General features: G+C 44.7%; 1 protein-coding gene across 1 annotated transcript in view; it reads right to left on the bottom strand.

Annotated features, from left to right (window-relative positions):
• Positions 1-14348, bottom strand: part of LOC140385927 (reversion-inducing cysteine-rich protein with Kazal motifs-like) — a 212548-nt gene that overhangs the window by 24388 nt on the left and 173812 nt on the right. The window contains exons 14-16 of the mRNA XM_072468578.1: positions 12401-12596; positions 2418-2625; positions 462-535 (exon numbers count right to left, since the gene is read on the bottom strand). Coding sequence (XP_072324679.1) covers positions 462-535; positions 2418-2625; positions 12401-12596 — 478 coding nt within the window. The remainder of the gene's footprint in view (positions 1-461; positions 536-2417; positions 2626-12400; positions 12597-14348) is intronic.

Below are 14348 nucleotides of genomic sequence, written 5' to 3'. Positions count from 1 at the left end.
CAATGCAGAATTCGTGGACTTTCATGACAGTCAAACTAGCACCGCACCTGGACCGATTCCGCTACTATTAAGGAGCTAGCACTGGCGCCACATGGAACACAATCGATTCTAATGAGAATCGGTGTCGGATTCACTGATCTAACACCCAAAGGCTGAAAAGCTGCAGCCGCATATAAACCATTCTCCCCCCACTCCAGCAAACAAGATGGCAGCGAGTAGAGCAGCTCCAAGATTCACAGGCCCTCTTGGACACGGTGGAGGAGATGCGGATGACCCTGTCCCCTGGCATGGGAAGGAGGCTGCCAGCCGCCGCCCTTTGTCGTTCCTGGGCGCAGGTGGCAGAGGCCGTGTGGCCACACCATCCGGACCGGCCAGCAGTGCCGAAAAAAATGGCATGACCACCTCAATGATACTCTAAATCAAAATGAAGGCATTTGCTTTAATTTGTATTCATGAATTACCTTAGCAAGGCTGTCCAACTGATCTTTGCTCCATAGAACTCGCAGCATTCCAGCACACAATGGGCAACAGGCTCCTAAAAGATGTCAACACTTAAGTCTATGTACCAATTTTACCTAAAAGCAATATATTGTTACTGACTATAACACTCAAACTTTCACAGTGAATAGTTTTTAAAGTGCTTTATGGTGTAAACCAGTATGAGAAACTTGGGCTCAGATGTAAAGGATCACCAGGACAAAGTGCATAGAGGAAAATCTGGCAAATCTCACTTAATTTCCCATCAATTCATTTGAATGGATAGAGCCAGGAAGGCTTTGTTTCAGGCTCCATAAATCTTCTCTGGAAAATTTTTCTCCATGTGTTCCAGCAATCCCTTACATGAAGCATCATAAAAGAAAATTCACCAAGCTGAAATACCCATTGTATGGTTGTATGACACGCACTAACAGATTCAAAAACAGCATCTTCCCCGCTGTTACCAGACCCTTTTATGGACTGAACTGATCTTCTCTACTGATGGGAACACTCTGTATGCTTCACCCACTGCCTGTGTCTATGGTTTTACATTGTGTATTTGTGCAAAATGGATCGGTTTTGATGGCGGGCTCCCGAAGATTTGGATGGCTTTTTCCTATGTCAGATCTTCTAAAGATCTGACTTTGGAGTACATCTGAAGAGTATCATTGGCCACTCCCACGACTATTCGGTCTCTTATGAGCTCCGACTCAAGGCCACCATAATCACAGCCTTCAGCCAATCTGTATAACACATTTATGAAAAAGTCTATGGGTTTCCCAGGCTTTTGGACTCTCATTAAATTTTGCGAGTTTCAAAATTTTATTGTTTCTTTGATTAAAGCAGTGTCAAAGAACTTTGTGATTTTCAGAGTTATCAGAAGATTAATTTATTCCTTGTCTAGTAATTATGTTGTCAGCTATTGGACGGACTGAATATAATGTGTACCCACTTGTTTTCTTATTCAAGCCTGATGATATCATACAACTTAAAAATCACCCTCTCCACATCACCCAACTTTGCACCTGGTCTGGCAGTCTTGGTTTACCATCCATGGCTGTTTTTAGCACAGGAAAGTATAGCTTTAAATTTTAGGATTTGCTGGGCTCCCGTTGTGATAAAGGAGCAGTTTTAATCTTCAGCAATACTTCAGGAAATCTTTTGAACAAATTGCATAGGCCAGTTAGGTGTTTTGCTGAGCTTGGAGAATCGAATTGCAGCTGATGCTTTAGAAAAGGTTTCTCCATTTGCCATGTGTTCGTGCGGCAACACTGGATCCGGGCTGCAACGTTCCTCAAACCGTGCTTGTCAAACAATCAGTCTGCCAGTGCTGCCTGATTAATGGGCTGAATTTAAAAGCTAATTTCAGCTTTTTTTTTTGAGTCTGCTCACCCTTGTGATTTGGCTGGGGCCTTTGACTCCGCTTTCAATCAAGCCTCACAACCTCCACATGCTCTCATAGACCTTCTACGCTGCATAGCAGATCTTTCTTCTGTCCCTCAGCCTCTATGTAATGGAGCTACTTAGGCAACCTCCAGCTGTGTATTCAAGCTCTTCAAGTTAGGTTTACCTCTTTGGCCGCATGGTTGTTTGCCAAGTCATGAAGAGTTTTGAAGGTTTTTGTGGTAGGACAATGACTGTAGATTAATAACACAACTATATACATATGTACCTGATACGGTCCCGACCAAGTGCTATCTTCATGCCAACTTCTACCAGACCCACCACTACTGTCATGTGATTCTCTACACTATAATGTGGGTGATACTTTTCCCCCAGACCCACATTAACTGTTACAATCCTGAACACCTTAATACTACAACATCCATTCACATGGGGTGGGGTCGGATTTGTGGAGATATAGGTCAACATTCAGCAGAGATGAACCAAAAAAACAAAATCAAATTTCTAGTACTAGAAAAGGTTAGATTTTTCTTTACCCGGTGGAGTGACAGGCTTGCATCCATCGCTGGGGAGCACTGAACATGTGACAGATGAGCACTCTGGATGAGAATTGCAATCGGAGAGAATGCCTACAGCTTGACAAGGTCCAGTATAGTCCACTGCCACACGATCGGAGTAGGCAGCACATACATTATCATAGGTCTCGCCATTATGACCACAGACAGGCTGCTGTCTACAAATATCCTTCACAAAAAATATAAAACCCCAAAACAAAGTTTTGAATAAATGAGTTATTGATGTGGACAATTATGTTTTCATTTTATATCTAATATGACCAGTTAAAGGTTCCTGGAAATTACATGTACAAAATCTAATCCACAAGCAGATCCCGTTGAAAATAGTGGAACACAATTTATAGTATTAATACGGTTCATTGAACATGGGTCCAAAAACCTTTGTAACCAGCCGACATTAGAAATTAAATGAGCTTCATGGTATCTTGCGTGGCATATTGACGCACATGTGAGATAACATGTGATTAGGGGCAGCACGGTAGCCTTGTGGACAGCACAATTGCTTCACAGCTCCAGGGTCCCAAATTCAATTCCAGCTTGGGTCACTGTCTGTGCGGAGTCTGCACATCCTCCCCGTGTGTGCGTGGGTTTCCTCCAGGTGCTCCGGTTTCCTCCCACAGTCCAAAGATGTGCAGGTTAGGTGGATTGGCCATGATAAATTGCCCTTAATGTCCAAAATTGCCCTTAGTGTTGGGTGGGGTTACTGGGTTATGGGGATAGGGTGGCGGTGTTGACCTTGGGTAGGGTGCTCTTTCCAAGAGCCGGTGCAGACTCGATGGGCCGAATGGCCTCCTTCTGCATTGTAAATTCTATGATATAACAATGGCATGTTGCTCCCTATAACAGTGACTTTCAAACCAATGTCTGCAGTCCCACTACATATGCAAACAGCCGGTAGTACATTTGATACATGCCAGTAGGTGGAAGTGAAGTGCGGTGATCACTTGTACAGTGCAAAGTGGGCTGGCGATTACACCAAGGTCAGCGTGGATTGAAGGAATGATGGAAGCAACATATAGATTACCTGGTGGACCCCCAATTTCAAGGCTTGTGAAAGGCCATTACTCAGAGAGGAATTTTAAAAAATACCTCTATTTGAATGCCGACTCATCTCATTGACATCTCAGAAGTATTACACTATATTATAATTTAGATGGGGAACTATCAATCCATTTGAAAAGTGGTCCTTCACCCTATGCAGGTCATCTGGGTGAACAGGACAAACAACTGTGTATCACCTTAACCAATCAGATTGAAGGATTGTGAAATGAACAATGCAAAGTCTAAAAACGGAAGTATGAATTTGAGTGGGTGGATTCAATGTCAAATCAGTTACCAAAAGAGAAATAATGAAGCAAAGAAAGATTGGATTAAAATAGAGAAAAAAGAGAATGATGAAATAAGACTTATAATAGTTAATTTCTAGTGTCAGGAAAGTTGCTTTAAACTTCTGAGTTGAGTTTGCCGGAACTTCACACCTTTCAATCCATTTGAATGAGTCATACGTAACAGCAGAGCAGTGGATTTCTGACAGCAACATCTCAATTTACGCTGCTGTGATAGATGCGCTTAATTAACAGTCAAGCGCTGCTAGTCGCATTGTTATTTTGACAGCAATTTTTCTGACATATTTAATTAGAAAATGATTTAAAGGTAGAAATCTGACCCAAATATATCTGGCAAAATACAAAACCAAAAAAACCAGAAGTACATGTAACAAGAATACTACTGTAATCATGGGGCAGAGTAAACCAAATTCATAGTAATAGTGTGGAGGACAAGCTTATGGAATATGTACAAAGTGGTTTTCATGAATGGTATGTTGAGGAACCGAGCAGGGAACAGTCTTTTTTGGATCTTGTCTTGTCCAGAGGGAAAGGGTCAAATAATAACCTTGTTGTAAAAGGCCTCGAGGGAAGAGTGACCATAATCTGATTACATTTTATGCCAAGTTTGAAAGTGATTTAGTTGAGTCTTAAATCTAAGAAAAGTAAATTATGTCGTTATGAGGGATGAGTTGGCCAAGGTAGATTGGAAAACTACATTCAAAGTTATGATGATAGGTGAGCAATGGCTAGCATTTAAAGAATGAATACTTTGCAACCAAATATACATTTCTTTGAGGCACAACAATCCAGACAGAGAATGTGACCCAACTGTGACCAACAAAAGTTAAATACAGTATTAGATCAAAGGAAAAGACTTGTAATGTTGCCTAAATGAGTGCTAAACCTGAGGATTGGGAGAATTTCAGAAGTCAGCAAAGAAGGACCTAGAAATTGCTTCAGAGAGAGAAAAGAGAAGAGTAGATTAGCAAGAGACATAAAAACAAATTGTAAATGTTTTTGCAGGTATGCAAGTAGGAAAAGATCAGTTTGAAGTAAATGTAGACCCATTAGAAGCAGAGAAAGGTGAAATTATAATGAGGGATAAGGAAATGGCAGAGACTTTAAACAAGTATCATGGGAGAAGACAAAAACATTCTGGAAAAACAGAAAACCAAAGATCCAGCAAGAATGAGCGAGATAAGTTTTTTTTTAAAAAGCACTGCAGAAATTAATAAGACTGACTGGTGACAAACGTCCTGAACCAGATGACCTGAGTCCTGGACTTATAAAGACTAATCTGCAGAAATGGTGACTGTATTGGTTTTGATTTTTATAATTCCTTAGATTCTAGAGTCGGAACCTTCCGGCCACTCACACCAGCGGGATCTTCCAGTTCTGACAGTGCACCCCCATGTTGGCAAGGGGAGCATTCAACAGGAAACCCCATTGACAACAGGGGCCAGAAGATCCCGCCACCAGCCAATGATGGACCGCCTCCACTGCGGTGAAACGCGTGGAGAGTTGCGTGGAAAATCCCACCCGGGAACAGTTATCAAGAATTGGGATCTGGCAAACATAACCCCACTCTGTGAGAATCAAAGTAGAGAGAATAAAGGGAACTTATCAATAGTAGGCATAAAACTGGAATCTATCATGCAGAATGTGACAGCAGAGTACTTAAAATCATAATATGATTCAATAAAGTCAACATGGATGTATGAAAGGGAAACACTGTTTGACAACTGTCAAATGTTTTTGAAGATATAATTCGGATGGAAGTAGTGCATTTGGATTTTCACAAAGCATCCATAAGGTAGCATACAAGAGATCACTGCAGAAAAGTAGGACTCATCGGATTGAGGACTGGCTAAATGGGCAAAAAGACGGAATGGGAATAAAGAGGACATGTTCAGGTTGGTCAATTGTAACAATTAAGTACCTAAAGGATCGGTACTTGAGCCCTCAGTCATTTACAATCCACAGTAATGACTTTGATGAGGGGACTGAGTGTATTGTAACGAAGTTTGCTGATGATGCAGAGTGAGATGGGAAAGTAAGCAGTGGGGGACACAAAGAAGATGCTGAAGGATATAGATAGAACGGGTGAGTGGGCAAAAACACATACACGACAGATGTAATACATATCTGGCAACGTGTGAAATTATTCACTTTGTTAAGAATAATTTAAAAAAACAATATTTTTGGCTGGTGAGAGACAGAGGAAATGTCTTTCATTCCAGAGGGACCTTGGTGTCCTTATACATAAATCAAAGAAAATTAACTTGCACATATAGCATGGAATGAAGGAAGACTAATGATATGTTCACTTTTGTTAAAAAGGGGCTGGAGTTTCAGAGTAAAAGAGTCTTACTAAAATTGTACAGTGTATTGGTGGGGCCATATCAGGTGTATTATGCACAGTTTTGGTCTTCTTACCCAAGGACTTATCCTGGGGAGTCCATTGAAAGTTTACTAGATGGGTTCCTGGGATGAAGAGATTAGGTTGGGAATTTTGAAGAATGAGAGCAATTTAATTGTTACATGTTAAAATTCTCAAGGGAGCTTTCCAGGGGAGATGTTAATGTGCTGTTTCCTCTGGCTAGGGAATCTAGAAGATAGGGTCACATTCTGAAATTAGTGGTCAGGACTGAGCTAAGGAGAACATACTTCACCCAAAGAGGTTTGAATCTTTGGAATTCTCTACCCCAGAGAGCTATGGATGTACAGTCATTGAATATATTCAAGAGAAACATTGATTATGCAAGTACGACGCTGAGCTCACTGATGGGTGCTGAGGCCCCTACGGGCCCCTTGGAGGTGGAGTGGGCAAATCGGATTCCGGCGAGAAGACCAAAAGCGGGAGAACCACCCAGGGCGATAATCGTGCGATTTTACCGCCTTAAGGATAGAGAAGAGGTCCTGAGATGGGCTAAAAAGGTGCGGAGTAGCAGATGGGAGAATGCAGTGATACGGGTGTACCAGGATTGGAGTGCGGAGGTGGCGAGAAGGAGGGCGAGCTTTAACCGAGCCAAAGAGGTGTTGCATAAAAGGAAGGTGAAGTTCGGGATGCTGCAGCCGGCAAGACTATGGGTCACGAATCAGGAGAGACACCATTATTTCGAGACGGCGGAGGAAGCATGGACCTTTATCAAAGAGGAGAAATTAGATCGGAACTGAGGGACTGATGCTGCAGGAAATGTTATTGTTAATGTTATGGTTGAAGTTAATTGAGAAGTAAATTGGGAAGGGGGGAGACATTGGGGAAATGTGGGCGCCGGTGAGGGGGGAAAGACGGGACATAGTTGGAGAATGGGGAAGGGGAGGGGGAGGGGAAAGGGAGCTGCGCCATAAGAGGTGGGTCAGGTAAAGGGATGTTCCCGCGCCAGAAAGAATAAGGCGGGAAGACAGGCGCAAGGCGGATGGGAGTTCCCCACATGGGGGGGTCGAGGAGTGAGCAGGAGAAGCCGGGGTCAGTTGAAGTCAGCTGACTTACGGAAGTAATATGGGGGGAGCAATCACGCTAGAAAGAGATCTAGCGGGGGGGGGGGGGGGGGGGGGAGACAACTGGGTTGCTGCTGCGGAAATCCAAAAGGAAATGGCTAAAGAGTGGGTGGGCGGGGATGGTGTGCGACACTGGGGGAGCGAGCGGGAGCGCGGAGGCGGGATATGGGACTGGCCTAGAGAAGGTAATGGCTAGTCAACACGGGAGGGGGGCAGGTAGCCCCCTAGTGAGGCTGATCACGTGGAACGTGAGAGGCCTGAACGGACCGATAAAAAGGGCCCGAGTGCTCGCGCATTTGAAAGGACTAAGGGCAGACGTGGTTATGCTCCAAGAGACGCACCTAAAGGTGGCGGACCAAGTTAGGTTAAGGAAAGGATGGGTGGGACAGGTGTTCCACTCAGGACTGGACGCAAAGAATAGAGGGGTGGCCATTTTGGTGGGGAAACGGGTAGCATTTGAAGCAAAGAACATCGTAGCAGATAGCGGAGGTAGATATGTAATGGTGAGTGGCAGGCTGGAGGGAATGGAGGTCGTGTTGGTTAATGTGTATGCCCCAAACTGGGACGATGCGGGATTTATGAGACGGATGCTGGGGCGTATACCGGACCTGGAGGTAGGAAACTTGATTTTAGGAGGGGACTTTAATATGGTGCTGGACCCGGGGCTAGATAGATCCAGCTCAAGGACCGGAAGAAGGCCGGCAGCGGCCAAGGTACTTAAGGGGTTTATGGACCAAATGGGGGGAGTGGATCCATGGCGATTTCTTAGACCTAGGGCTAGGGAGTTCTCCTTTTTCTCCCATGTCCATAAAGTGTACTCCCGGATAGATTTTTTTGTTTTAGGAAGGTCGTTGATCTCTAGGGTGGAAGAAGTTGAGTACTCAGCCATAGTGGTTTCGGATCATGCCCCACATTGGGTGGACCTGGAATTAGGAGAGGAAAGGGAGCAGAGAACACTCTGGCGATTAGATGTGGGACTGATGGCAGATGAGGGAGTGTGTGTAAGAGTGCGGGGGTGTATTGAGAGATACCTGGAGGTCAATGACAACGGCGAGGTCCCTGTGGGAGTGGTATGGGAAGCACTAAAAGCGGTGGTCAGAGGAGAGCTGATCTCCACTGGGGCCCACAAAAGGAAAACAGAGGCCAAGGAAAGGGAAAGAGTACTGGGGGAGATTTTAAGTGTGGATAGGGAATTTGCAGAGACCCCGGAGGAGGAATTCTACAGGGAGAGGAGACGACTCCAGACGGAGTTTGACCTTCTGACCACCAGAAAGGCGGAGGTACTGTGGAGGAAGGCACAGGGGAGGAGGTATGAATATGGGGAAAAGGCTAGTCGCCTGTTGGCTCATCAATTGCGAAAGAGGGCAGCAGCGAGGGAGATAGGAGGAATTAGAGACGAAAGGGGAGACACGGTGCGAAGGGCAGGAAAGATAAATGAGGTGTTCAAGACCTTCTATGAGGAACTGTATAGGTCTCAACCCCCAGGGGGAGAGGAGGGGATGCAGCAGTTCCTGGACCAATTGAGGTTCCCGAAAGTGGAGGAGCAGGAGGTGGTGGGCCTGGGGGCACCGATTGGGGTGGACAAGATTATTAAGGGACTGGGAAGCATGCAAACAGGGAAGGCCCCGGGACCAGACGGGTTCCCGGTGGAATATTACAGAAAATATGTGGACTTGTTGGCCCCGTTGATGGTGAGGACGTTCAATGAGGCCAGGGAAGGGGGGACTCTGCCCCCGACGATGTCGGAGGCGACGATATTGTTAATTTTGAAGAGGGATAAAGATCCGTTGCAGTGCGGGTCCTATAGACCTATTTCATTATTGAACGTGGACGCCAAATTGTTGGCAAAGGTACTGGCATCGAGGATAGAGGACTGTGTCCCGGGGGTAGTGCACGAAGACCAGACAGGGTTCGTAAAAGGGAGACAACTGAATGTTAACGTGCGACGACTACTAGGGGTGATAATGATGCCCCCAGTGGAGGGGGAGGCAGAGATAGTGGCGGCAATGGATGCAGAGAAGGCATTTGATAGGGTGGAGTGGGAGTATTTATGGGAAGTGTTAAGGAGGTTTGGGAACGGGTTTATTAGCTGGGTTAGACTTCTTTATGGGGCTCCAACGCCAAGTGTAGTTACAGGTCGACATAGATCGGAGTATTTCCGACTATATAGGGGATCAAGACAGGGATGCCCGCTGTCTCCATTGTTGTTCGCGTTGGCAATTGAACCTCTGGCCATGGCGTTGAGAGACTCCAGGAAATGGAGAGGGGTGATTAGAGGGGGAGAAGAACACCGAGTCTCGTTATACGCAGATGACCTATTGTTATACGTGTCGGACCCAGCGGGGGGGATGATAGAGGTTATGCGAATGTTGAGGGAGTTTGGGGATTTCTCGGGGTATAGGCTAAACATGGGGAAGAGTGAATTATTTGTGATACATCCAGGGGACCAGAGTAGAGAGATAGAAGGCCTGCCTCTAAGGAAAGTGGAAAGGAACTTCCGATACCTGGGGATTCAGATCGCTAGGAGCTGGGGAACCTTGCACAGACTTAATCTGACACGGCTGGTAGAACAAATGGAGGAGGACTTTAAGAGGTGGGACATGCAGCCTCTGTCGCTGGCAGGCAGGGTGCAGGCAATTAAGATGATGGTCCTCCCGAGGTTCTTATTTGTATTTCAATGTCTCCCTATACTAATTACCAAGACCTTTTTTAATAAAATAGACAGGAGCATCACGAGCTTCGTGTGGGCAGGGAAAGTGCCGAGAGTAAGGAGGGGGTTCCTTCAGCATAGTAGGGACAGAGGAGGATTGGCACTACCGAATTTGGGCGATTACTATTGGGCCGCCAATGTGGCAATGATACGTAAATGGATGATGGAGGGTGAGGGAACGGCGTGGAAAAGACTGGAGAGAAAGTCCTGTAAAGGGACGAGTTTAGAGGCGCTGGTGACGGTGCCACTACCGCTCTCACCTAAAAAGTTTACCACGAACCCGGTGGTGGCGGCAACTTTGAATATCTGGGGTCAGTGGAGGCGACAGAGAGGGGTGCGGGGAGCCCTGGTGGGGTCCCCAATCAGGAACAATCATAGGTTCGCCCCAGGAAGAATGGATGGAGGATTTCAGAGCTGGTACCAGTTGGGAATTAGGAGGGTGGGAGATTTATTTATAGATGGGACTTTTGCGAGCTTGGGAGCATTGGAGGAAAAGTATAAGTTGCCCCGGGGAAATTTCTTGAGATATATGCAGGTGAGGGCGTTTACTAGACAACAGGTGAGGGAATTTCCGTTGCTTCCGACGCAGGGGATACAGGACAGAGTGCTTTCAGGGGTGTGGGTCGGAAAGGGCAAGGTGTCAGAGATTTACCGAGAGATGAGGAAAGAGGGGGAGGAATCGGTGGGCGAACTAAAAGGAAAGTGGGAAGAAGAACTAGGGGAGGACATAGAGGAGGGTATGTGGGCTGATGCCCTAAGCAGGGTAAATTCCTCTTCCTCATGCGCCATGCTTAGCCTGATTCAATTTAAGGTGCTACATAGAGCACACATAACGGGAACAAGATTGAGCAGGTTCTTTGGAGTGGAGGACAAATGTGGGAGGTGTGGCGGGAGCCCGGCAAACCACGCACATATGTTTTGGGCGTGCCCAGCACTGGAAGGGTATTGGAAGGGAGTGACGGGAGTGATTTCGAAGGTGGTGAAGGCCCGGGTCAAACCAGGCTGGGGGTTAGCTCTATTTGGAGTTGCGGATGAGCCGGGAGTGCAGGAGGCGAAAGAGGCCGACGTTGTGGCCTTTGCGTCCCTAGTAGCCCGGCGCAGGATCCTACTCATGTGGAAGGAGGCGAAACCCCCCGGACTGGAGGCCTGGGTAAATGATATGGCAGGGTTCATTAAACTGGAGCAGATAAAGTTTGCCCTGAGAGGATCGGCTCAAGGGTTCACCAGGCGGTGGCAGCCATTTCTCGACTACCTAGGGGAACGTTAGAGGGAAGACAGATGACCAGCAGCAGCAGCCCAGGGGTGAGGGGGAGGGAGGGGGGTGGGGGGTTTAGTTTAGTTAAGGTCAAAAGATAATGGGGTTTTGTTATTTGTGTATTGTTAAAAATTTCTGTATTGTTACGTTTGTTTTGTAAGAGGGGAAAAATTGTTTGGGAAAACATTTTCAATAAAATATATTTAAAAAAAAGAGAAACATTGATAGATTTTTGGGTACCAAGGAAATTAAGGAATATGGGGACATTATGGGAAGGTGAAGTTGAGATAGAAGATCAGCTATTATGTTGAATGTTACGAGTAGGCTTGAAATGCAAAATGACCTATCCCAGTTCCTATTTCTTATGCTCCTGTATCCATTTGATGAACTCAATTAGAGGCATATAACAAACCTGTTTTTTCCCTGACAGTGTAAATACCAGGCAGTCTTGTGCAATTCATTTAGAAAGGGCTATGATAAGAATGCAAAAGTAACAGGCATGACAATCTCTGATTAAACACATGCAAACTGAATTTAAAATGAATAAACTCAATCAAGTTGACAAAGTATATATAACACAAACTGTAGAAGTTTGATGGAATATTAAAATCTGAAGTAACAAGAGTTCCTAACATACTGAGGCTGCAATGGAGTCAGGCAGGAATGGAATGAAAATTGGGGTTGGACTTGGTTGCAGCTACATGATTCCACTGGTTTTGATCTAGATTGGGCCCAAGGGGAGGCTGTTTGTATGTAGCCTACTTTCCAGAAAATGTCAGCAAAAGAGGCAAGATTTAATTAACTCATCGACTAGAATTTTGGCCAATCCCACCTCTGGTGTCCAAACATACAATGGACCCCCATGAAGATGGACCCCCATGAAGAAGGTTAAGTGCAGAGCTTCTCGAAGTAGTCCCACCAAACTGGCAAGGACCAAGTTTCCTACTGCAGTCATCACAGTGCATTAATAACTTCAAGTTCAGGGTGCATTAGAACTACAAACTGACTCATGGTGAATTTTGCAACCCTTGCTCTCAGTAGATAACTTTGTAGAAACGCAGGATTGTGGAATTAACCCTCAAATGTTCAGATCTAATGATTGCAAAGATAATCCATGGATCAGTACAGCGTGAAATTAGTGTATTCATACCTGGCAAGGCCCCATGTAGGACAGAGATTTGGATCTTTGGTACAAGGCACACCGATTGGAGTATTCCACATTTTCTGTATCACAAACAGGTTCAGCTGGAAGCAGCTCACAATTCATTGATTTTGAGATACACTCGAACTGGTCACATTCGAACAAAGCAATGCTCGTGAGACAAACCTTTGGCTTTGCAATACACCTTTTGAAAACAAAATTTAAACAATTTTGGAAAGCACAGGATTTTACAATTTGAGAAACAAAACAAAAGTAATTTGTCAAATGAAATTGCAGGTGATTACAAAAAGAAATTCCATATAGCTTTGATACTTGTGAGCAAGGCTGCAGTCACTCTCCTGTACTGATGGAATATTCCATGTGCACCATTTTTGAATTTTTAAAGACTCACAGTGATTGTTCGGTCTACTGAAAAACTGATGTAAAAATGCACATACAGACCATCTGGAAGATTAATTTCAATCTAAAGTGTCAGCCTTAGTTCAATAGTTCCACACACTCACCCAATTCAGAAGGTCAAGGTTTGAGTCCTGCTCCAGGGAGCAGGTAACCTAGGATTATCCTTCATTTTAGCACTGAGGGGGCACTGCATTGACAAAGATGCTGACCTTTGAATGAGGCCACATTTGCCCTTTTAAGCGATGTAAAACTACTTTACCAATACTCAGAAAAGGACAGGGCAGTTCTCTCATCTATGTGCTGGTCAGCAGTTTTCCTTCAGCAATGGAAGTGATTATCTGGTCATTTATTAAATTGTTATTTGTGGAAACTGGGAAATAATAAACAAAGTTTGCTACATTACAATAGTGACTACTCTTTTACTGGTTTGAGGTATTGTAAGACATTATGAGGAACTGAGGCACGATATAAGATACAAGTTTTTTTTCTTGCTTTCTTTCTGATAGACAAAAATCAGCTTTGATTTTGTTTTGGGAAGACTGAAACCATTATTTTCTGCCTCTGCTCCACTTCCGAGCTACAGGCTCTATCCTTCTCCCTGGCAACAGTCTGAGATTAAGACAAACCTGTTATCACATTTGATTCCAAGATGAGCATCCAACCTCATATTCACACATGTTCGCAAATGCAACATATCTCCTGTACAGGGTGCCACAATAGAAATGACACTAAAAATTAGACAAAATTTTCACTGATAACCCCACAAAAAGTCTGTTGGCAGCTGTTCATCCTTCCTTCAGCTGCTTAAAGGTTGCTGACGAGAGAAAAATTCAGTCCACAAACTTTGCCCTGTCACACCTGCTCCCTTGAGTTCCGAAGAAAAGTCATATTGGACGTGAAACGTGAACTCTGTTTCTCTCTCCAGAGACACTGCCAGAGCTTATAAGATTTTCCAGCGCTTCTGTTTTTACTTCCGATCTCTAGCAACCAACAATGAAATCCTTTTACATGCATTATGCACTGAATGGCTTCAATGGTCTAACATTCGCCTTGTTGGATTCCCATTCTCCATGCACAGCAACTGCCACATCCCATCACTACTGGCATTCCTTGGCTCTCAATGCTTCAAATACAAAAATGAATCCCTTTCGGCCATGTCCCCATTCTTTCCCTGCAATTTTCTTTATCCCTAGATATCCTTTCCATTCCTCTAACTCAAGTTTCAATGCATTTCTCCCTTCCTTTGCCCCACTATTGGTGACAAAGCTTACGGCTGTCTTAGCCCGTCTGAGGAAAACCCTTGCATAATTATTCCTGATCACACAGAATACTCACGCAATTTCATTTGAGCCTGGTAATCAGGTAGAATTAGGTGACCAAAATGACTAAACACAAAGTAGTAGCTATGTAAACCGTTGTACATGCATATATCCGAATGGCGGCTGTAAAGAATATTACAAACCATACCAATCAGTTGCCGAAGGCCCATGGAAGATTCTGAGTGCTGTAATTAATTTGAACGCAAGCCAAATCATCA

The sequence above is a fragment of the Scyliorhinus torazame genome, chromosome 11, assembly GCF_047496885.1.
Source record: "Scyliorhinus torazame isolate Kashiwa2021f chromosome 11, sScyTor2.1, whole genome shotgun sequence".
NCBI lineage: Eukaryota > Metazoa > Chordata > Chondrichthyes > Carcharhiniformes > Scyliorhinidae > Scyliorhinus > Scyliorhinus torazame.
Note: the sequence above shows the minus strand (reverse complement) of the source record. Positions and strands in the feature narration are given on the sequence as shown.